The following is a 21,164-nucleotide window of genomic DNA, read 5'->3' on the forward strand; positions in this document are numbered from 1 at the left end:
TCCATGCTCTCCTCTCAGTATAAACCCCCTGCACGCTGTTTGGACTGATCACGACATTCAGTCAAGTCTCAGGCGAAGTCAAGATGACCAGTCTCACTGCTAAGGACAAGGCCACAGTCAAAGCCTTCTGGGCTAAAGTGTCCTCAAAGGCGGACGACATCGGCACCGATGCTCTCTGCAGGTAGATAAAATACTGACTCAATCTGGTCCAGCATTGATTGATTCATTTACATGCACACTGACTCATATTTTTCTATTTCTGAATCTAGGATGCTGACGGTGTACCCGCAGACCAAGACTTACTTCGCCCACTGGAAGGACCAGAGCCCCACCTCTCCATCAGCCAGGAAGCACGGCATCACTGTGATGTCTGGAGTTGCTGATGCTGTGACCAAAATCGACGATCTGAAAGGAGGTCTCCTGAACCTCAGTGAGCTGCACGCCTTCACTCTGCGTGTGGACCCCGCAAACTTCAAGGTGCGGAGTCAAAGTGATTCTATCAAGTGTGGATAAAACTTAGAGCGTCGAGGGGTTTCCAGACATATGTAACATCTGTGTGATTGTCTTTTTCCAGATCCTCTCCCTCAACATCCTTGTGGTCATGGCCATCATGTTCCCCAACGAATTCACCCCTGAGGTCCACGTCTCTATGGACAAGTTCCTGGCTTCTCTGGCTCTGGCCCTGGCTGAGAAATACCGATAAACAGCAGGAGAAGATGACGGAGACTGCAGCATGAGCTCACTCTGCATGATGATGAATAAAAACATGAATACAAAAATGCTCAGCAGTTGTTTTTGTGTGTTTTTTGGTTCGTTTGTGCTGATTTGTGTGCTGTGAGAGTAGATCACAAGTCGCAACTACAGAACGAAGTGGACTTAAGAATAATCAAAATGAAATTTTACACTTGACATTGCAGCTGCAACAATCAGTCGATTAGGAAGTATTTTAAAGCAAAAATCAAAACATTCCCTCCCTCCAGCTTATCCAGTGTTCTTTTAAATTGAACATCTTAACACTGTTGGTCTGACAAAACAAGACATTTGAAAGACGTTACCTTAAAATGTGAGAAATTCTGATGGACATTAATCGATTAATTTACAAAATGATCGACACAGTAATCAATAATGATAATAAAGTCGTTATTGTTTCTTACTGAACACAATGTTAGGATCAGCTGCAATATTTGTAACATCAGTTGCGATATTTCATAGTTCTACATAAAATAGTTTCATATTTCGTCTGTTCGTACTATCATAAATTAACTTCTACGTGGCGTTCATCAGTTGTTAAAGATGAAAAATCTTTTGTAAAAACTAATGAGTCACATGTGACAAGTGTCAGAAAACTACTTTGTGTGTCCTGCTCTTCTCCTTTTCGTTGTTATTGTTGTTGGTGTCAAATTAAGAATATAAAATATTAAATGCAGAAGACTGCAATGAATTAACAACATGAAAGAGAAAAACTGTGACTTCAGACATGGTAAAACTGAAATTTTGACAACTTTTTGTTTTGTTTTTCTTTTATATATATATATATATATATATATATATATATATATATATATATATATATATATGTGTGTGTGTGTGTGTGTGTGTGTGTGTGTGTGTGTGTGTGTGTGTGTGTGTGTGTGTGTGTTATTTAATAGCAATAATATTTGTTGTAGTAGTACTAATAGTAGTAGCAGTAGAAGTCGCACTGTTGTTATGTGTATTAATGGACTTGATATTATATTCAGGGATGTTTTGACCAAATAAACTCGAAGAGAACTGTTACGTTTTTTTTTTGAGAATTAGTATTAGTATATGGAGTATCTTTTTCTTATTTTTTACATTTTACCTTTTGTTCCTCTCCAAACTGGAGGTCTGTGTCTAAGATTCACTGTTTTTCTTTGTATATTGTCTTAATAGGCTCGTGTATTTTGGACAGCATCATAGACAAACAACTTCTTGAATTTGCTTATTTTTTTATTTGCTTTTGAGACAAAAACAAGCAGTTTTCCAACAAATGATCATCATGAGATGGTCTTGTGTTGCAGCTCTCTAGTGGTACTGCCTTCCCAGGGAGGACACCACCACGGACAGGAACTTCTGGAAGGCTGCCTGGATGTCAGCAGTGAAGGCTTTACCCAACTTGGCAGCAACCACGATGGTCAGGCAGTCAGACAGCAGCTGCAACAAGCATCAGAAAACATTAGCATGAAAGATGAGACGGTTTTTGGAATAATGCTTGAATATGGGCAACAACAGCTGCATTAATTCCACAACTTTACCCTGAAATTGTCAGGGTCGACGTGCAGTTTCTCGGAGTGCAGCACACTCAGCTCAGCATAGGTTTCCTTGATGTTGTCCATGTTCTTCACAGCCCGGTCCAGACCGTGGAGGATAGTCTTTCCATGAACTGCTATCATCGGGTTTGAAATGATAGCAGCGGCGTTGTAGAGGTTTCCAAAGTTGCCGAAATACCTCTGAGTCCAGGGGTAGACGACCAGACACCTGAGGAAACATGCAAAAACACGAATGTTAGACTGAGACATGAAATCTGTGCGCCAAGAAGATGAACGTGTGTCGACACAGTACACGATTGATAACCCTCCGTTATGAATGCAAAGTGTCTCACCTGGAAAGAGCTGCGGGTCCCACCGTCTCATAGTCCATCTTGTCGAAGATGTCCTGGATGGTGGCGCGCTCGAAATCTGTCCATTCAACCATTTTGCTGGCTCTAGTTTTTACTGTGCGGGTCAGAAGATCCTGGGCTCACGGGCCACAGATGCAGCTTTTAAAGCAACTGTGATCCCTTCCAGAAGCATGCGATTGGGCGGTGGGCTGGGCAAGTGCTGTGTTAAAGATTATCACAACAGTGATAAGAGAATGGCGCATCTGCACCTCTCATCTGTCTCGGGGGAAATAGTGTCGTTTGGCCACAAAAGTTTGCCATTCGACAATGCAAAGTAAGGCAAATGGATTAACACCCACATTGATTTTCATTAAAATGGCAGGGCACAGACATCAAGCGTGTTTTAAGAGGCAGTGGTGTAAAAACTGTTAACAATCTCGCTTTCCCTTTATGTCAACATCTTTTGGTCACAGAGGCGCAAATTCAAGTGACCACAGATTGTCGGCTGGAAGCCACAGACTGATAAATGCACATTGATAACCAACATGCCCAGAGACAGACAACAACAAAGTAACAACTGACCGCAACAAAATTCAGCCGTGAACCTCAATCCCACATCCCTGGAGGTCGGGATCAGCACCTTGGACAGTGATCTGAAACTTCCGGTGCAGAATGTTCAACTATCACGTGCTTAAAAACAAATAAAAATAAAAGATGTTAAATGAGCAGCTGAGCCAAACATGGAGGCAGAATGGGCTAAACTGCAGATTCTGGGATGATAACTGACTCGTAAATTGTGAGCAAAAATCTTTTAAAATTTAGAGTAGGTCCATTTCCTGCCTAACGTTTTGACCTGCTCCTATTAAATGACGCTTGAAATATATTTCAGATACCGTGGTAATTCGATGTGTTTGCTGATAATCATTACTGACAACGATAAATCGGGGTGTGGTTCCATGGAAAGATTTTTTTTTTTTTTTTTTTTTGTCATCACTTGCACCGCCTCCTGCAGACTATCTTGGAGGAGGGTCTGGGTGTGTCCATGCTCTCCTCTCAGTATAAACCCCCTGCACGCTGTTTGGACTGATCACGACATTCAGTCAAGTCTCAGGCGAAGTCAAGATGACCAGTCTCACTGCTAAGGACAAGGCCACAGTCAAAGCCTTCTGGGCTAAAGTGTCCTCAAAGGCGGACGACATCGGCACCGATGCTCTCTGCAGGTAGATAAAATACTGACTCAATCTGGTCCAGCATTGATTGATTCATTTACATGCACACTGACTCATATTTTTCTATTTCTGAATCTAGGATGCTGACGGTGTACCCGCAGACCAAGACTTACTTCGCCCACTGGAAGGACCAGAGCCCCACCTCTCCATCAGCCAGGAAGCACGGCATCACTGTGATGTCTGGAGTTGCTGATGCTGTGACCAAAATCGACGATCTGAAAGGAGGTCTCCTGAACCTCAGTGAGCTGCACGCCTTCACTCTGCGTGTGGACCCCGCAAACTTCAAGGTGCGGAGTCAAAGTGATTCTATCAAGTGTGGATAAAACTTAGAGCGTCGAGGGGTTTCCAGACATATGTAACATCTGTGTGATTGTCTTTTTCCAGATCCTCTCCCTCAACATCCTTGTGGTCATGGCCATCATGTTCCCCAACGAATTCACCCCTGAGGTCCACGTCTCTATGGACAAGTTCCTGGCTTCTCTGGCTCTGGCCCTGGCTGAGAAATACCGATAAACAGCAGGAGAAGATGACGGAGACTGCAGCATGAGCTCACTCTGCATGATGATGAATAAAAACATGAATACAAAAATGCTCAGCAGTTGTTTTTGTGTGTTTTTTGGTTCGTTTGTGCTGATTTGTGTGCTGTGAGAGTAGATCACAAGTCGCAACTACAGAACGAAGTGGACTTAAGAATAATCAAAATGAAATTTTACACTTGACATTGCAGCTGCAACAATCAGTCGATTAGGAAGTATTTTAAAGCAAAAATCAAAACATTCCCTCCCTCCAGCTTATCCAGTGTTCTTTTAAATTGAACATCTTAACACTGTTGGTCTGACAAAACAAGACATTTGAAAGACGTTACCTTAAAATGTGAGAAATTCTGATGGACATTAATCGATTAATTTACAAAATGATCGACACAGTAATCAATAATGATAATAAAGTCGTTATTGTTTCTTACTGAACACAATGTTAGGATCAGCTGCAATATTTGTAACATCAGTTGCGATATTTCATAGTTCTACATAAAATAGTTTCATATTTCGTCTGTTCGTACTATCATAAATTAACTTCTACGTGGCGTTCATCAGTTGTTAAAGATGAAAAATCTTTTGTAAAAACTAATGAGTCACATGTGACAAGTGTCAGAAAACTACTTTGTGTGTCCTGCTCTTCTCCTTTTCGTTGTTATTGTTGTTGGTGTCAAATTAAGAATATAAAATATTAAATGCAGAAGACTGCAATGAATTAACAACATGAAAGAGAAAAACTGTGACTTCAGACATGGTAAAACTGAAATTTTGACAACTTTTTGTTTTGTTTTTCTTTTATATATATATATATATATATATATATATATATATATATATATATATATGTGTGTGTGTGTGTGTGTGTGTGTGTGTGTGTGTGTGTGTGTGTGTGTGTGTGTTATTTAATAGCAATAATATTTGTTGTAGTAGTACTAATAGTAGTAGCAGTAGAAGTCGCACTGTTGTTATGTGTATTAATGGACTTGATATTATATTCAGGGATGTTTTGACCAAATAAACTCGAAGAGAACTGTTACGTTTTTTTTTGAGAATTAGTATTAGTATATGGAGTATCTTTTTCTTATTTTTTACATTTTACCTTTTGTTCCTCTCCAAACTGGAAGTCTGTGTCTAAGATTCACTGTTTTTCTTTGTATATTGTCTTAATAGGCTCGTGTATTTTGGACAGCATCATAGACAAACAACTTCTTGAATTTGCTTATTTTTTTATTTGCTTTTGAGACAAAAACAAGCAGTTTTCCAACAAATGATCATCATGAGATGGTCTTGTGTTGCAGCTCTCTAGTGGTACTGCCTTCCCAGGGAGGACACCACCACGGACAGGAACTTCTGGAAGGCTGCCTGGATGTCAGCAGTGAAGGCTTTACCCAACTTGGCAGCAACCACGATGGTCAGGCAGTCAGACAGCAGCTGCAACAAGCATCAGAAAACATTAGCATGAAAGATGAGACGGTTTTTGGAATAATGCTTGAATATGGGCAACAACAGCTGCATTAATTCCACAACTTTACCCTGAAATTGTCAGGGTCGACGTGCAGTTTCTCGGAGTGCAGCACACTCAGCTCAGCATAGGTTTCCTTGATGTTGTCCATGTTCTTCACAGCCCGGTCCAGACCGTGGAGGATAGTCTTTCCATGAACTGCTATCATCGGGTTTGAAATGATAGCAGCGGCGTTGTAGAGGTTTCCAAAGTTGCCGAAATACCTCTGAGTCCAGGGGTAGACGACCAGACACCTGAGGAAACATGCAAAAACACGAATGTTAGACTGAGACATGAAATCTGTGCGCCAAGAAGATGAACGTGTGTCGACACAGTACACGATTGATAACCCTCCGTTATGAATGCAAAGTGTCTCACCTGGAAAGAGCTGCGGGTCCCACCGTCTCATAGTCCATCTTGTCGAAGATGTCCTGGATGGTGGCGCGCTCGAAATCTGTCCATTCAACCATTTTGCTGGCTCTAGTTTTTACTGTGCGGGTCAGAAGATCCTGGGCTCACGGGCCACAGATGCAGCTTTTAAAGCAACTGTGATCCCTTCCAGAAGCATGCGATTGGGCGGTGGGCTGGGCAAGTGCTGTGTTAAAGACCACCAACAATGATAAGGGTATCTGCACAGCAAAGATTGTTTCTGAGACGCATTCAAAAAGAAGTTCGGTATGCAGATATCAGCAAACCGATCTCTTCTCTCTGAATGTCTCTGTTTAGCCAGTGTAAACATTCAATTCATGTTAATCTATTCTATCTCATGTGCAATTTGACATGAGAATGAAAATTCATATAGATATGTGATTATGATAATTATTGCATGCTTTGTTTTACTATCGTAAGTTCACAGTTGTGGAGACGGTAATTGTGCCCCGGAAACGTCACTTCAAATCACCACCAGATGGCGCTTCAGACGAGGATATCTCAATCCTACAGTCTGACAGCTGCAACAACCACCCCCATATTCAGACTCCACATTAGCATCAGCTGGTATGAACAGTGATGTGTTCTTTCACCCATCGTGCCAAATGTTTGTAGGTTGCTGTTATATCCTACTTTCTCGTTCCTTCCTCATTTTAGATTTCTAAACGGTGTATTGGATGGCATGAAGGCGTGATGATGTGCGTGTAAACATGGATCAAGAATGCTCTTGAGAATGTTCTCCAGAATGTGCACCATCCATCAACTGATCACTAGATCCAATATTCTAGATCCAATAATATATCCCCCCCCCCCCCCCCCCCCCCCCCCCCCCCACACACACACACACACACACACACACCCATGAAATCGGAGGGACCGTCTGTCCAAAACCAATCAGGAAATTCGATGCTGTAAAGAATCTCTACAACCTACAAAGACAATATCCAATTGTTACTTGAAAATCACATGATTTTAAGCGGCTTTCCTTTCCTATTGGACCAAGCCTCAACTCGTCATAGAGAAAAAAAAATAACATGAACCAAGAAACTGACACCCACGCATTTTCACGTTTGTGTTTTTATTGATCAAGCACCCACACGTTGTTGACACTGTTTGACGACGTGCCACATGGAAGGAGTCGGTGCTCATCCGTCGCTGGAGTTTAGCGGTACCTCTCAGACAGAGCCCAAGCCAGGCTCTGCAGAAACTTGTCCACTGAGACGTGGACCTCTGCAGTGAAGTCTGCGGGGAAGTACATGGCTGAAACCAAGATGATGTTGTGGGCCAGCATCTGTGGTTGTGCCAAAAAAAAATGGGGGACTTTAAGTCAGTCATTGAACGCATCTTTAGAGATGGAGACTTTACCTAGATTCTGTTACCAAGGCAAGAAGATCTAAAAATATTACACTGCATCACGATTTCAATTTCATTCCATTTAAGTAGTGCGAGGTAAAAATTGCATGCGTGTTATTCTTATTCTTACTCACCTTAAAGTTGGCAGGGTCCACTCGCAGCTTGAAGGCATGCAGCTCGCTGAGGGCGTTCATTTGACGGGTAAGATCATCGATGCCTTTGACGGCCTTCCCCACGGCCCCCATGATGACTGCGCCATGTTTCCTCACCTGTGGGTTTTGAGCATTCAGATCCTGCCCCCAGTGGGCAAAGTAGGTCTTGGTCTGCGGGTAGGAAACCAACATTCTGAAGAAAACAAACAGAAATAAATCAATGGTTGGAAGGGACAAATACGACAATGACTGAAAACTTGCACAGAAAACCTACTTGTACTTCACCGCACTTTGACCTTAATAAGAATGCATTATGGTAATTTCACATCTGAATCAATACTCATGACTTTGAGTTTACCTGCCCAGAGCTTCAGCACCAATCTCGCCGGCCTTGCCTTCAATTTTGGCCCAGAAGCTCCTCACCTGGGCCTTGTCTTTGTCAGAGAGACTCATGTCTGCCTCGTAGTTTTCAGGAAGTAAGAGAAAATATAGATCAAAAGATGCTGTCTAAGTGAATTTTTCATAGCGTCTTTATATCAAACCTAAGCGTGCCACGCCCCTATCAAATAAACCGCACCTCCGATAAGGAAACTGCCAGAAGTTGTCATTGCCAATTTTATTTGATAAAACTTACCACTCCCCATGTATCTAATTGCCTGCCAATTTGGGGCCATGAAATGCTGGAATTTTGTCCTGTCTCATGGATGGGCCTGCAAAATGGTTCATCTTTGGTAAATATTTCAGATTTAAAAAGATAAGTGAGTGCTGGGCCACTGTGTGAGAGGATAATATTTGAAAAAAATACGAGAATTAAATCATAATGTCAAACATGCTTGCTTATTTCAAAAAGAATAGCAGTACATTTTCTATATATATATAAGTACGCTCACCTAGTCTAATAGAAGAGTCCTGCATGAAGGTTTTACTGTTCAGTTTATGCTGAAACTGCTTTAGGGGTGTTGATTCAGCTGTACACTGCTGTCCTTTTACATCGGTCTACCCAATAAACTGGCAATTGAGTGCATGCAGTTGCAATTGAAATCTCGCCAGAAATAACTTTAACTTTTATCATAAGTGGCTTTTTATATGTTATCTTCTGTAAACCATCTGTGAGCGGGACCGCATGGACGTCATTAATCGGAGGATGCAACTTGTCCAATCAGATGCTTCCTGGTCCGGGAGGCGGAGCAATTAGTAATTAATAAAAAATGAAATCTCAAACGTTAATGTTTAGTAAAAAGCCTCGTGATCAGGGAACTTTTTGACAAGAGGAGACTTTCACACTGTCAGCATGGTCGAGTGGACAGATGCCGAGCGCAGCGCAATCATTAACCTGTGGTCAAGCATCGATGTGTCTGAAGTCGGACCGCAGGCTCTGACCAGGTAGGATCTTGTTTTATAAGCGGGTCATGGATCACTGACTGTGTCGGCCTTTTTGGGAACCTTTTTTCATGTATCCAATGAATCACATCATTTCAGACTTCTTATTGTGTATCCATGGACTCAGAGACACTTCTCAACGTTTGGCGACCTTTCCACCAATGCCGCCATCCTCGGAAACCCAAAGGTCGCCGACCACGGTACAACAGTGATGGGCGGCCTGGAGAGAGCTGTGAAGAACCTGGACGACATCAAGAATGCTTACACCAAGCTGAGCGTCATGCACTCTGAGAAACTCCACGTGGATCCGGATAACTTCAGGGTATGTTACCACCTCTGACGCTACACCCCTCCTCATAAATGAATGTAAGTGACTTGCTCCCTTCATGCAACCCTGCCTATCATTCCTCTCACAGCTTCTTGCAGAATGCATCAGTGTGTGTATGGCTGCCAAGTTTGGGCCCTCCGTCTTCACCGCTGGTGTCCAAGAGGCCTGGCAGAAGTTCCTGGCTGTGGTCGTCTCTGCCCTGGGCAAACAGTACCACTGAGGTTCTGGAAACGCCCTTCCCCACAGACATGCAGCAGTCATACTCCATGTCTCCTGATCTGCATTGGAGCCTGTTCCACCAAATAAAACTCAAACGAAAGCATTGCTCTTGGTGTGATCATTTGGAATAGCATTTTTTACTCCCCTCACCCAGAATGGCACTCACAAGATTAATTTCTTCGAAAAGTTCCTGAAATATCCTGCAAGCAGTCACATGATCTCTGAGTCAATCAAAGCTGTGTTCGATTCCAGTCATTATAGTCACTCATCGTTTCTGACTCATCAATAAAAACTCAATTAAATACACAGCCGTGAGTGAACATATGTGAAAACTTGAAAATAAACCAACATCTTATTGCAAATATATTACATTTTCAGTATACTCTATATTGAAAGTAACTAAGTACATTTACTCAATTACTCTACTTGAGCAATCAACAGTTTTGAAGTATTGTACTTCCTCCTTCCTTCCTCTATTTTCTGCCATTTTATAGACCTGCTCCACTAAATTTCTGTATATTCTCATGCTGATACTTATGTACTTTAAGTTACGTAGGGGTTTAGATGCACTAGTTTTACTCGTTTTGTGTGTTTCTACAATGTGGTACCTTTACTTAAGTAAAATATCTGAGAACTTCCGTCTATATTTCAGGCTGTATTGCCGTGCTTCATTATCGATTTTCAAGATATTAAAATGGCACATTGGACAAGTTTATGTTGGTCAAAACGGGTGCGGTCATCTTAATTTCGTGATAAAGGTATGAAAAACCATGTGCGCAACGGATAAAAAAAATGGGTGGCGTCAAGAAATTAATATCAAAATGCCGTTTCATTTCAGTGGCTGTACTGCACAGAATGCCATACGCTTCTTGTACTTTTATTTTCAACATATGAAGAATAGTGTCCTTTCCAGGTCGATTAAAGACCAATACAGCTGGAGCTCTGCTACTGTGTTATAGAAGACGTGTCATTTTGTGGCAGTTGTTAAAGCACGCAAAAAAAAATAAAAATAAAATAAAATAAAATTCGGCATTTGAGGACAAGAAATAAACGTCTGATCAGGGGCCGCAAATGCTGCATGAAGGAAATTTTGGTGATATTAAGTAAACCAGATAATCTATTTAGGCGGAAGAGGCCTGGATGTTTTTTGTATATACTGACAGGAAGCCACTCATTCAGTGATCTTCCTTTGACAATCAACCTCTCATGTGTGACTCCATGCTGCCTTATCATCGCGGCTCGTTGAACAGAAGAGCCGATCGCTCCTCCCTGTAATGCGTAGAGACAAACGATGACCAAATACATTGATTGATCGACATCATGGCTGAGTGGACTGAGAAGGAGCGCAGCACGGTCAGTGCTGTTTGGGAAAAAATTGATATCGATGAGATTGGACCAGAAGCTTTGGCAAGGTAGAGGATATGATTTCCAACAATATTGTTAAGTATAATTGAGGTTTTTTTTTATTACTATAAAGTTAGCCTAAGTAACGTTTGCGTTTGTGTGGGGAAAATGTCTTGTCTTGAGGTAAAACTGGGGAATTCAACGTTAGGTCTCATTTCAGCACCAGGCGCTGTCCACAGCCTGGCACCTATAGGCTGAGATAGGCCTTTATTTTTATGATGTATGATCCACATGGTATGTTTGAAACCTTTCTAAATGTTTTAACGATACTAAAACTCAGCATGCATAATAACTAGTTCTCACGTCGACAGGGTGCTGATCGTCTACCCCTGGACCGAGCGGTATTTCGGTAGATTTGGGGATATCTTCACCGCAACTGCTGTTCTGAATAACGCCAAAGTGGCAGCCCACGGCAGGGTGGTGCTGAAGGCTCTGGACAAAGCGGTGAAGGACATGGACAACATCAGGGGGACATATGCTGATCTGAGCCGCTTGCACTGCGAAAAACTCAACGTGGACCCTGATAACTTTAGAGTAGGCAATAATTGTCCTCAAATCCAAAGAAACATATTTAAGCTTTAAGTACGTTAAGGTCAAACAGCGGACCACAGTGCACAGCCATGATGCCTTTTTGTTTTGTCCGCAGCTTTTGGCTGATTGCATCACCATCACTGTCGCCTGCAAACTCAGGAGCGCCCTTAACCCTCAGGTCCAGGCTACCTGGCAGAAGTTCCTGTCTGTTGTGGTCGATGGTATGAGCAGTCAGTACTCCTGAAGAGCTGAACAAACTCTGCTGGGGTAAAAATAAAACAAACCTCATACTTAAACCCTGTGTGTTTATCTCAGTGGCAGACATCATGCAAGGTGTCACCTGAAGCAACTTGAAAGAATATCCTCAATATGCTCAAGCAATTGAATATTTTGTTAAAAGATTCTGTTTGCGTGTGTTGAAATATCCTCAGTCTGTGGCATAATGATGAAAAACGTTGACATTGGTGCCCTTTTAAAATATACTGAGTTTTTCAATGGGGAATTAGAGACACCCTGGGGTCTAAAACGGAAGTACAAGTTATTTCAAATGTAGAGAAACCATTTAACGTCACTAGTATACATTATTACTATTAAACTAAAATGTGTGTACATATCTATAGGCTGTATAAAGGTGTCTGGGTTTTACTATTGCAACGCGTTTCACTCGTTCCTGTCATCCCTCCACATATGGAATATCTGAATTATACAGTATAATAACAACAAATAACATCTCAGCTGGACATGGCTACACAATTATGTATCAGTATGGGAGTGGTAACATAAAAAACACACTAATGAAAGAAAAAAGAAAAAATATTTCACGTGTCCATTAATTGATTACATATTGCTAAATGATTGTTAGAATGTCAATATAAACCTGACTGAGCCATGCTCTGTGGCTCGTCGGGGCCTTACCTCCGTCCTGGAAAGATGGACATCAGTGGACAGGACATTAATGTTTTGCACCATAATAGAGATGGCTAATTCTATGGCTAAGTGTGTTTCAACAAACACCTGGTAATGATCTCTCAGAAGAGTTAGCAAAGTGTAGGAAGGTTGTTGGATTGTAAATTCTGATTCTTAAGATGGACATTAGTCCCAGTGCAATCATTTGACCGGACCCCAGTGTTTTTTCAAGGGACCTTAGTAAACTTAAGTTGACACAGCACACACAGAGCACTTACCCACAATAGGGAACTTAGTTAACCTAAATTTGTGAACCTGTAGTTCTGCCCAGTTACTTAGGCAGAGAGCAACCTCTACTGGCGAAACCTACCATACCTTGGCACGGTTTATAGTGCTGGTTTATAGTACATCTGCAAGTACTCTAAATTGCCCTATCGTCAATTAAACAAGGAATTAACAACGAGTAATATTACGAAATATAAATGGTGCTCATGTCTTTGAAAGGGTGAAATATCCATTTCCAGGGCCAACTGATGCAAGTCATCACTCAACCAAAGGTCCAGGCAAAACACAGAATTACCCTCACTACCAGAGAGTTGGTAACTTTGTGACCTTGGTCTGTGGTCCCGCTGATGATAGACCGCTGTGTGGTGATGGTGCAGCGATGCTGTACTTTGGGGGAGATGATTCATTATAATCAGTGTCAGGTAGTTATATATGATAATACTGTGAGTGCAGATGCAGTAAAAGGCAGGAGACTGCATTAAAATAGAGTTTATTGTCTTGAGAAAGTAACACATGGATCACAATCAAATTACTGAAATAACTAGCAGAAAGCTGAGACTGCTAATGGTTTGTGATAAAAACACAATAGCGCGTGAGGCATGAATTCAATGTTCAGTCACTGGCTCGAGCTGCAGGGTCAAACCTACTTTTTGTCTCACGTTCAGAGTCATGTGATTCAGTGGGAGCAGATTTTACTATATCTGTATCATTCTAAGGAGCATTACTCTGCCTGCAATGTTTAAAGATTGAGCGTGCGCGAAAGTGTCAGTGGTGCGATGAAGATGGATGTTTGAGAGTCCACTAGATGGCGCTCCAGCTCAATTATACTGAGCAAGGATCAATGTTGTTTTGTAAGGGGCCCATGAAGGTCAGTCAGTCCGGAAAATTTCAAGAACTTTGGACGTATCCTAAAGTGCAGTTGCAAAGAGCATCAGATGATTAAACTGGCTCTCATGAGGACCGCTACAGGAAAGGAAGACCAAGAGTTACCTCTGCTGCAGAGGATAAGTTCATCCGAGTTACCAGCCTCAGAAACCCAAGGATTAGAGCCCAAATGCTTCACAGAGTTCAAGTAACAGACACATCTCAACATCAGCTGTTTAGAAGAGACTGTGTGAATCAGGCCTCCATGGTCAGATTGCTGCAAAGAAACCTCTTCTGAGGAAGAACAACAAGAAGAAGAAGAGAATTGCTTGGGCCAAGAAACACAAGGAATGGACATTAGACCAGTGGAAATCTGTCCTTTGGTTTGATGAGTCCAAATATGAGATTTTTGGCTCCACCTGCCATGTCTTTGTGAGATGCAGAAAAGGTGAGCGGATGGTTTCTACATGTGTGGTTCCCAACCTGAAGCATGGAGGAGGAGGTGTGATGGTGTGGGGTGCTTTGCTAGTGACACTGCTGGTGATTTACTGACAATTCAAGGCACACTTAACCAGCATGGCTACAACAGCTTTCTGCAGCGACATGCCATCCCATCTGGTTTGCGCTTAGTGGGACCATCATTTGATTTTCAACAGGACAATGACCCCAAACACACCTCCAGGCTGTGTAAGGGCTATTTGACCAAGAAAGAGAGTGATGGAGTGCTGCGTCAGATGACCTGCCCTCCACAATCGCCTGACCTAAACCCAACTGAGATGGCTTTGGATGATTTGGACCGCAGAGTGAAGGCAAACCAGCCATCAAGTGCTCAGCACCTCTCTGAACTCCTTCAAGACTGTTGGAAAACCATTCCAGGTGTGTTCCTTCATAGTTTGGATGTCTTCAGTATTAATCTACAAGGAAGATAAAAATAAAGAAAGAAAGAAAAACTGATGTGAACATTTAACAGTCAGAACACATTAAAAGCTATGTACTGTAAGTCTCTATATCATAGCAAATGCTGAAAACTTTGGAGGTAATATTGGGTCCCATCCCAGTGTTTTGACTTTTTTCACGAATTGTGCCAATAGTCAAATCACTGCGCTGGGGTTTGCTGGGTTTCTGCCAGGAGCACTAACGTCATGTAGCAGAGAACTCTGATATTCTTTATCAAAGCAAATACGCTGAGGAAATCTCCCTAAAGACGACAAGTTGTTTTCTGTTATTTGAACTTTTTTGGTCAGTCACTTAAAGGCTTTTTGCATGTGTGCTTGTGCACGACAAAGGATATTTAAAGCAACGCTGATAGGATCAATTCGAGTAAAAAAACAAACAAAAACAAAACATTTTAGAGTGTTTCCAGGCGAGTGGGATTTGATGTCATCATGCCAAAGAATATAAGCAGCGAGGAAATCTACAATCGAAAGACAGCAGACTAATCAGTTTGAATTCTGTCTCTGTTTCGTGCAGAAAAACAGAACAGAGATCCACAAATATCCTGAAGAAAATGTTTCTTTGCGATGTTTGTATCAATACTTTTTCAATTAAGCATTTTTTGTCGTACCAAAGTTTCAGATAAGTGCGACGAGGGTTCGAGTAATATTAATGAGCCACTTAGAAGACATATAAGCCTGTCATGAGCAAATTTGTGGGTTAGATTCGCAAATTCGCTTAACAAACGACACTAAGAGGTGTCTCTCGAAAAGGAACAGTCATGGTTATTTGATACCTTACCTGGCAAAAGTGTGAGGTCCGTTAGACCTCTGGAACGACGCTCAGCATCTGTTCATTCTGCTGTGGTGTTTTCCGACAGTGTGACAGCGTGTTTCCAGATGTGAACAGATATAGCCTATTGTTTCACGCCCCTGGCCCCATATTCTCCGCCCCGGGGACCAACGTGAGCATAAGTGACACAGATTTTTATGAGAATCCACATATAAACTGAAAGGTCAAAGCAGTGGAACTGAAGCTAAAAACGTGGAGTCCGACAAGTTTCTTTATTTTTCTTTATTTATAATACAAGCCCTTTATTTGTCATATGTACATTAACAACGAAATTCGTTAACAACGAAATCGTTTATTCTTAGGCTCCCTCCAATGCGCATATAAAATGCATAAAAAGAGAATCACTCATGACAAAAGGAGGAATCAACTGAATCTATTAGGATCTGTGGAACAGTCGTCACCAGTGGTTCTCAGCAGCCAAACAAAGCCAAGCAGTCAATAAAACCGCAGTGCAATTAACCGAAAGAGACAGTGAAGTAACTTCATCTTGGACCACGCTAGTCGCGCTGTGTCTCAGCTGAGCTCCTTCTAATCTTGTTCCCCTCTGAGCGGATCCGCCCTTTTTACGCTCCAGTTGTGATTCAGATAAACTTCTTGCCAGCAGCCTCACCGCAAATGACCTCAGTCTTGGTTTTGATAATCAAATCCTTGAATATTAATTAATTGCACAGCCTGGATTTCAAATCAGTGCGCCTGGACTGTCATACATGTTTACGTCACACAGGCCGACGATTAACTGTTCATACTGCCATATCTGTTCTTTGAATTAGCCCACAGCATTTTTAATTACTTCCCTTTTAATTTACAGTAATGTGCTGTAAACAATGACACTACTAAAAGCTTTACTTATGGGAAAACTAAAAAGTCTGCCATTAATGAGGATTAACACCAGAAACAATCTTTCGATGTATTGAATATGAAGTGAAGTCTATGAAGTAACTTTCTTGGTGAAAACGCTCACAAAACTTATTTCCAGTTTGAGCAGGACCTCATATTACTCATGATCTATGAACTGAATTTGTAACTGGTTCTCCTGCTCTGACTAGTTTAAATTCCTCATTTCAGCTGGCTGTCCTTTGGAGGTTATACACTGAATTTAAAGAACTTCTTGAGTTTCAGAAGTGAAAACACTTAGAAAATTAGGCTGCATGTGGTTTCGTTGTGTACTTTAAATTAGTCCTCAAGTGTTTCTTTTCTCTCCTCCCCCCCTTTTCTTTATCTCATGCAAGCTGCAACATATCATTTGGAACCCATCCAAATGCCACACAGCCTCCTATCTTGGAGGTGGCACGGGTGTGCCCATACCCTGTTATATGTATAAAACCCACCACGGTTTGGCCTGATCCCAGCATTTCAACGTCAACCAAACAATCACCAGGCAAGATGAGTCTCACCGCCAAGGACAAGGCCACAGTGAAGGCCCTCTGGAGCAAAATTTCGAGCAAGGCCGATGACATCGGCGCTGATGCTCTGTCCAGGTAAACGCGATCCCACCTGACCTCTCTGTTTCTGGTTTGTTTTCCACTTGTTACTCGCTCGCTTATTCACTTGCTAACATTTATGACCCAGGATGCTGGTGGTGTACCCGCAGACCAAGACTTACTTCTCCCACTGGAAGGACCTGAGCCCCGGCTCTGCCCCGGTGAAGAAGCACGGACAGACTGTGATGTCTGGAGTTGCTGATGCTGTGAGCAAAATCGACGATCTGACTGGAGGTCTCCTGAATCTGAGTGAGCTGCACGCCTTCACTCTGCGTGTGGACCCCGCCAACTTCAAGGTAGACCTCACTGATGATGATTTGCACGTTTCTCTCTCTCTCTCTCTCTCTCTCTCTCTCTCTCTCTCTCTCTCTCTCTCTCTCTCTCTCTCTCACTGAGCTTTCATTTAAAGGTGTTTAAATTAGGTCGCGCCAACAGGTTAGAGATGCTGTAGTTTATAGTGACCTCCATCAAAGTGCTGTGCAGTCATGGCTGTGGGAGCAGAAAGGGGAAGATAAAATTAGTGGTCCACAGCGCATATTAGGTTGGTGTTCTTGTGGTTCTTCTAACCTTTTGATATTGGGTCTTAAACACTCAGTAATCCTAGTGTAAGATACGATTATTGTGTCCATCTTAAGTATCTATTCTTTCAGGACTGGCAATTGGATTAAAGTGTCATTATCCTCCTTTCACAGATTCTCATTCACAACATCCTTGTGGTCCTGGCCATCATGTACCCCACCGAATTCACCCCTGAGGCCCATATGGCCATGGACAAGTTCCTGGCTGCCCTGGCTCGTGCCCTGTCTGAGAAATACCGATGAACTGCGATGAGGAGCAGATGACGGACAGCTGCACGGGCTCGAATACTCTGTCAGTCTGAATATGAATAAAAGATCGAATGCAATGAAACTGTTCTTGTGGTGGAGTGAATTTCTATCGCGCAGACATAGATTAAAAGGGTTTCCAGACAGGCTCACAGCATGCATGACATCAGTTTTGTATATTGGAAAAACGCAAGTCAGCGATATTTCAGCATTACTTACACAAGTTATGGAAAGCAGATTTTTTTTTCACAACATCTAAAGAAGCATTGGTTAAAAAAAATAACTTTACATAGTATAATATACATATTATTATTATTATTATTATTCTATCATTATTGTCTTTTTAATAAGGGCACAAATCATACACACACACACACACACACACACACACACACACACACACACACACACACACACACACACACACACACACACACACACACACACATATAGGCTTTATGTGATTAGTTCACACTTAGCAGATTACTACTTAAGGAACGTTATTTCACAGTTACTCATGTATTAACGGATATGTGACCAATTTAGCTGAATTCTAGTCAGATGAAACTTTATTTCAGATTTCTCAGATTTCATTTGACTTGCCTTCTAACCCACTGTAGTGGTAAAGGGACATGTCGTAATACTGTGACTTAATAAAAAATAATATGTTACAATACGTCAAAATATAACATTTTGAAAGTGGTCACACTTAATAGATTATTACTTAAGGAATGTTAATTCACAGTTACTTCATGCATTAATCGATATGTGACCAAATTAGTTGAATTCTCGTTAGATGAAACTCTATTTCAGATTTCATTTGGTTTCTCTTCTAACCCACTGTATTGGTAAAGGGACATGTTGTAATAATATGATTTAATAATACTACATTATAATAGGTCAAAATATGACATTTTGAAAGTGGTCATTCTGCATGATGAGCACTTTTACTTTTGACACTTAAATACCTTATGCTGATAATATGTCATTTTACTTAAGTTCAGTTTTTAATGCAGGACCTTTACTCGAGTCTTACTTTCACGTTGAGGCATTGAACCTCTGAATGCATATTAATGCTTAATTTCACCTCTGAAAATATGTGAATATACACTCTGAACAAGTTCAAATCGCCCTGATATGACCATAAACACAGACAGTGAAAAACATAGAGCTTGTTGAATATGCTTATTGTTTTATTTATTTATGCTTTTGTGACATGGTTAAAAACAAGGAGCTTTTCAACAAATTAGATGGTCTTCTGTCGCAGCTCTCTAGTGGTACTGCCTTCCCAGGGAGGACACCACAACTGCCAGGAACTTCTGGAAAGCGCCCTGGATGTCAGCAGTGAAGGCTTGACCCAACTTGGCAGCAACCACGATGGTCAGGCAGTCAGACAGCAGCTGCAACAAGCATCAGAAAACATTAGCATGAAAGGTGGGACGGTTTTTGGAATAATGCTTGAATATGGGCAACAACAGCTGCATTAATTCCACAACTTTACCCTGAAATTGTCAGGGTCGACGTGCAGTTTCTCGGAGTGCAGCACACTCAGCTCAGCATAGGTTTCCTTGATGTTGTCCATGTTCTTCACAGCCCGGTCCAGACCGTGGAGGATAGTCTTTCCATGAGTCGCTATCTTCGGGTTTGCATTAATAGCAGCGGCGTTGTAGAGGTTTCCAAAGTTGCCGAAATACCTCTGAGTCCAGGGGTAGACGACCAGACACCTGAGGAAACATGCAAAAACATGCATCGTTTGCAATTCTGAAAATGTCTCTGTTAACACACTAATTATTTACATGTGGCATTCGCATTACGGCGAAAATACGCAGAAAAGATCTCTTACCTGGTGAGAGCTGCGGGTCCCACCGTCTCATAGTCCATCTTGGAGAAGATGTCCTGGATAGTAGCGCGCTCGAATTCTGTCCATTCGACCATTTTGAAGGCTGCAGATTTGTTCCACAAGTATGTGGTTCGGTACCAGATGCTTCTGTTTTTAACTGAGAGGTTTCACTCCTCCCTGAAATGAGCGATTGGATGAGTAAGACTGGGGGCTGGCCAAGTATTGCTCTACAGATTTGCAAAAACGATAAGAAAAGGACAAATCTGCACTGCTTAGATTGTCTGAAGCTGGGAAATGGATATTGCTGGTTGCTTTCCATATGTCGCAACTTTTCTGCCATGATCAGAAATTACGTGTGAATTCCACGTGCAGTCAAGAGGACCTGAAGGCTGGCAGGGCGAAAACGAATTATATTCAGAGGATCGGGTCAGATTTCAGAAACGCCAGAAATGCTTAAAAATCACCAATTGTCTAACTTTATGGTACGGTATTCTCATTTAACGCAAATTTAAATGAAATCCTAGCAGCTTTCTATCTGATAATGTTTTCCATCAGTGTAACCACCCTGTCTACTGCAAGTATAATGTAAATAAATGGTGATGTGGTTGACTTAGCCATACCCAAGCCATTGTACCCGTAAAGAAGTAATAAATGCAGTAGAGGGCGCTCGTGCACATCATGCAGCTCTGATCATGACTGGAAGTGATGCAACAATCTACTCATGATGAGGATTTAATGCAGGCTGCTTTGCAACACTGAAACATTCCCAGCCAATTAAAATAATTTTTGGCACACCCACAACTGATAAATGCCCTTATTCGAGCTCAGTTTAGCTTCATTTATCAGAACGCGGTTACGCTTGCAGATCTGCAGTTTACACTATCAGTACAAACTAAAATGCATTTTTGAATTACCTGTCATGAGAAATTAATATTCAACATCCTCGTAGCCATTCAGAAGTTCAATATAATCCATATTTATGGCTTTATTTTGCTATAACGCCTCCCGGCACTGGGGAAACAACCTGCAGTGCATACATTTAAGTCGGCGTGTAGTGACGCTCATTATTGCTGGGGTATTGTCTGAAGTTGACTATTGTTAACAGAATGGTGTTTTTTTCTACCCTGTACCTGGTACAGCTCCATGATCTCTCGCCGCTTGATTGGCCGGTGAGAGCATTTCAGCGCTGGGCTGAGGAGCTGCGGTTCATTTCGGGTGTGTCACTCAGACCGGTGAACCAGCAGACTACCCCGGACAGCTCCATCACCACGGACAACCACACTGCGGTGTGCTGGTCGACCGTCATATTTATGTATCTTTATAAACCAAGTCATCTTACAAAATGAAGCTGAAATAATTTATTCTGTGATTCTGTTCGTTAATTCTAAAATATCCTGCTACATATTCTGGTAGGAGGCTCAGGAGCCTCCGTTCCCGCACCAGCACGCACAGGAACAGCTCCTGCCCCAGAGCTGTTACCCTGCTGAACTCCGTGCCCCA

General features: G+C 41.9%; 9 protein-coding genes across 9 annotated transcripts; 5 read left to right on the top strand and 4 right to left on the bottom strand.

The window, feature by feature from the left end:
• The first annotated feature begins 83 nt into the window (after positions 1–83).
• LOC139343256 (hemoglobin embryonic subunit alpha-like) lies at positions 84–703 on the top strand. Its single transcript, XM_070980771.1, has 3 exons — positions 84–181; positions 270–477; positions 575–703. The coding sequence occupies exons 1-3, from the start codon at positions 84–86 to the stop codon at positions 701–703; spliced, it is 435 nt and encodes a 144-aa protein (XP_070836872.1).
• Positions 704–2,043: 1,340 nt separating this feature from the next.
• LOC139343099 (hemoglobin subunit beta-2) lies at positions 2,044–2,712 on the bottom strand. The gene is made up of 3 exons (XM_070980505.1): positions 2,621–2,712; positions 2,274–2,496; positions 2,044–2,172 (listed from the first exon to the last, which is right to left on the bottom strand). The coding sequence occupies exons 1-3, from the start codon at positions 2,710–2,712 to the stop codon at positions 2,044–2,046; spliced, it is 444 nt and encodes a 147-aa protein (XP_070836606.1).
• Positions 2,713–3,739: 1,027 nt separating this feature from the next.
• Positions 3,740–4,359, top strand: LOC139343255 (hemoglobin embryonic subunit alpha-like). Its single transcript, XM_070980770.1, has 3 exons — positions 3,740–3,837; positions 3,926–4,133; positions 4,231–4,359. Exons 1-3 carry the CDS (start codon positions 3,740–3,742, stop codon positions 4,357–4,359), a joined length of 435 nt encoding a protein of 144 aa, XP_070836871.1.
• A 1,325-nt stretch (positions 4,360–5,684) lies between these two features.
• LOC139342940 (hemoglobin subunit beta-2) lies at positions 5,685–6,353 on the bottom strand. The gene is made up of 3 exons (XM_070980261.1): positions 6,262–6,353; positions 5,915–6,137; positions 5,685–5,813 (listed from the first exon to the last, which is right to left on the bottom strand). Exons 1-3 carry the CDS (start codon positions 6,351–6,353, stop codon positions 5,685–5,687), a joined length of 444 nt encoding a protein of 147 aa, XP_070836362.1.
• A 1,018-nt stretch (positions 6,354–7,371) lies between these two features.
• Positions 7,372–8,326, bottom strand: LOC139342941 (hemoglobin subunit alpha-B-like). The gene is made up of 3 exons (XM_070980262.1): positions 8,176–8,326; positions 7,800–8,010; positions 7,372–7,603 (listed from the first exon to the last, which is right to left on the bottom strand). Exons 1-3 carry the CDS (start codon positions 8,268–8,270, stop codon positions 7,475–7,477), a joined length of 435 nt encoding a protein of 144 aa, XP_070836363.1. The 5' UTR covers positions 8,271–8,326; the 3' UTR covers positions 7,372–7,474.
• Positions 8,327–9,052: 726 nt separating this feature from the next.
• Positions 9,053–9,849, top strand: LOC139342936 (hemoglobin subunit beta-A-like). Its single transcript, XM_070980257.1, has 3 exons — positions 9,053–9,200; positions 9,297–9,519; positions 9,614–9,849. Exons 1-3 carry the CDS (start codon positions 9,109–9,111, stop codon positions 9,743–9,745), a joined length of 447 nt encoding a protein of 148 aa, XP_070836358.1. The 5' UTR covers positions 9,053–9,108; the 3' UTR covers positions 9,746–9,849.
• Positions 9,850–10,888: 1,039 nt separating this feature from the next.
• On the top strand, positions 10,889–12,476 carry LOC139342938 (hemoglobin cathodic subunit beta-like). The gene is made up of 3 exons (XM_070980259.1): positions 10,889–11,156; positions 11,460–11,682; positions 11,795–12,476. The coding sequence occupies exons 1-3, from the start codon at positions 11,065–11,067 to the stop codon at positions 11,921–11,923; spliced, it is 444 nt and encodes a 147-aa protein (XP_070836360.1). The 5' UTR covers positions 10,889–11,064; the 3' UTR covers positions 11,924–12,476.
• Positions 12,477–16,902: 4,426 nt separating this feature from the next.
• LOC139342944 (hemoglobin embryonic subunit alpha) lies at positions 16,903–17,821 on the top strand. The gene is made up of 3 exons (XM_070980264.1): positions 16,903–16,997; positions 17,089–17,296; positions 17,693–17,821. Exons 1-3 carry the CDS (start codon positions 16,903–16,905, stop codon positions 17,819–17,821), a joined length of 432 nt encoding a protein of 143 aa, XP_070836365.1.
• Positions 17,822–19,065: 1,244 nt separating this feature from the next.
• Positions 19,066–19,773, bottom strand: LOC139342939 (hemoglobin subunit beta). The gene is made up of 3 exons (XM_070980260.1): positions 19,668–19,773; positions 19,326–19,548; positions 19,066–19,224 (listed from the first exon to the last, which is right to left on the bottom strand). Exons 1-3 carry the CDS (start codon positions 19,757–19,759, stop codon positions 19,096–19,098), a joined length of 444 nt encoding a protein of 147 aa, XP_070836361.1. The 5' UTR covers positions 19,760–19,773; the 3' UTR covers positions 19,066–19,095.
• Positions 19,774–21,164: the final 1,391 nt, after the last annotated feature.

This window comes from Chaetodon trifascialis, chromosome 15 (assembly GCF_039877785.1).
Source record: "Chaetodon trifascialis isolate fChaTrf1 chromosome 15, fChaTrf1.hap1, whole genome shotgun sequence".
NCBI classification, from domain to species: Eukaryota; Metazoa; Chordata; class Actinopteri; order Chaetodontiformes; family Chaetodontidae; genus Chaetodon; species Chaetodon trifascialis.

Excerpts from the sequence above, each read along its gene's own strand:
- LOC139342936 (XM_070980257.1), top strand. The coding sequence starts at position 9,109 with ATGGTCGAGTGGACAGATGCCGAGCGCAGCGCAATCATTAACCTGTGG. Across the intron at positions 9,201-9,296 it reads GGACCGCAGGCTCTGACCAG|ACTTCTTATTGTGTATCCAT; the intron begins GTAGGATCTTGT and ends ACATCATTTCAG. Across the intron at positions 9,520-9,613 it reads TGGATCCGGATAACTTCAGG|CTTCTTGCAGAATGCATCAG; the intron begins GTATGTTACCAC and ends TTCCTCTCACAG.
- LOC139343099 (XM_070980505.1), bottom strand. The coding sequence starts at position 2,712 with ATGGTTGAATGGACAGATTTCGAGCGCGCCACCATCCAGGACATCTTC. Across the intron at positions 2,497-2,620 it reads GGACCCGCAGCTCTTTCCAG|GTGTCTGGTCGTCTACCCCT; the intron begins GTGAGACACTTT and ends ATGTTTCCTCAG. Across the intron at positions 2,173-2,273 it reads TCGACCCTGACAATTTCAGG|CTGCTGTCTGACTGCCTGAC; the intron begins GTAAAGTTGTGG and ends TGCTTGTTGCAG.
- LOC139342940 (XM_070980261.1), bottom strand. The coding sequence starts at position 6,353 with ATGGTTGAATGGACAGATTTCGAGCGCGCCACCATCCAGGACATCTTC. Across the intron at positions 6,138-6,261 it reads GGACCCGCAGCTCTTTCCAG|GTGTCTGGTCGTCTACCCCT; the intron begins GTGAGACACTTT and ends ATGTTTCCTCAG. Across the intron at positions 5,814-5,914 it reads TCGACCCTGACAATTTCAGG|CTGCTGTCTGACTGCCTGAC; the intron begins GTAAAGTTGTGG and ends TGCTTGTTGCAG.
- LOC139342939 (XM_070980260.1), bottom strand. The coding sequence starts at position 19,759 with ATGGTCGAATGGACAGAATTCGAGCGCGCTACTATCCAGGACATCTTC. Across the intron at positions 19,549-19,667 it reads GGACCCGCAGCTCTCACCAG|GTGTCTGGTCGTCTACCCCT; the intron begins GTAAGAGATCTT and ends ATGTTTCCTCAG. Across the intron at positions 19,225-19,325 it reads TCGACCCTGACAATTTCAGG|CTGCTGTCTGACTGCCTGAC; the intron begins GTAAAGTTGTGG and ends TGCTTGTTGCAG.
- LOC139343255 (XM_070980770.1), top strand. The coding sequence starts at position 3,740 with ATGACCAGTCTCACTGCTAAGGACAAGGCCACAGTCAAAGCCTTCTGG. Across the intron at positions 3,838-3,925 it reads GGCACCGATGCTCTCTGCAG|GATGCTGACGGTGTACCCGC; the intron begins GTAGATAAAATA and ends TTCTGAATCTAG. Across the intron at positions 4,134-4,230 it reads TGGACCCCGCAAACTTCAAG|ATCCTCTCCCTCAACATCCT; the intron begins GTGCGGAGTCAA and ends GTCTTTTTCCAG.
- LOC139342938 (XM_070980259.1), top strand. The coding sequence starts at position 11,065 with ATGGCTGAGTGGACTGAGAAGGAGCGCAGCACGGTCAGTGCTGTTTGG. Across the intron at positions 11,157-11,459 it reads GGACCAGAAGCTTTGGCAAG|GGTGCTGATCGTCTACCCCT; the intron begins GTAGAGGATATG and ends TCACGTCGACAG. Across the intron at positions 11,683-11,794 it reads TGGACCCTGATAACTTTAGA|CTTTTGGCTGATTGCATCAC; the intron begins GTAGGCAATAAT and ends TTTTGTCCGCAG.
- LOC139343256 (XM_070980771.1), top strand. The coding sequence starts at position 84 with ATGACCAGTCTCACTGCTAAGGACAAGGCCACAGTCAAAGCCTTCTGG. Across the intron at positions 182-269 it reads GGCACCGATGCTCTCTGCAG|GATGCTGACGGTGTACCCGC; the intron begins GTAGATAAAATA and ends TTCTGAATCTAG. Across the intron at positions 478-574 it reads TGGACCCCGCAAACTTCAAG|ATCCTCTCCCTCAACATCCT; the intron begins GTGCGGAGTCAA and ends GTCTTTTTCCAG.
- LOC139342944 (XM_070980264.1), top strand. The coding sequence starts at position 16,903 with ATGAGTCTCACCGCCAAGGACAAGGCCACAGTGAAGGCCCTCTGGAGC. Across the intron at positions 16,998-17,088 it reads GGCGCTGATGCTCTGTCCAG|GATGCTGGTGGTGTACCCGC; the intron begins GTAAACGCGATC and ends TTTATGACCCAG. Across the intron at positions 17,297-17,692 it reads TGGACCCCGCCAACTTCAAG|ATTCTCATTCACAACATCCT; the intron begins GTAGACCTCACT and ends CTCCTTTCACAG.
- LOC139342941 (XM_070980262.1), bottom strand. The coding sequence starts at position 8,270 with ATGAGTCTCTCTGACAAAGACAAGGCCCAGGTGAGGAGCTTCTGGGCC. Across the intron at positions 8,011-8,175 it reads GGTGCTGAAGCTCTGGGCAG|AATGTTGGTTTCCTACCCGC; the intron begins GTAAACTCAAAG and ends TGTTTTCTTCAG. Across the intron at positions 7,604-7,799 it reads TGGACCCTGCCAACTTTAAG|ATGCTGGCCCACAACATCAT; the intron begins GTGAGTAAGAAT and ends GCACAACCACAG.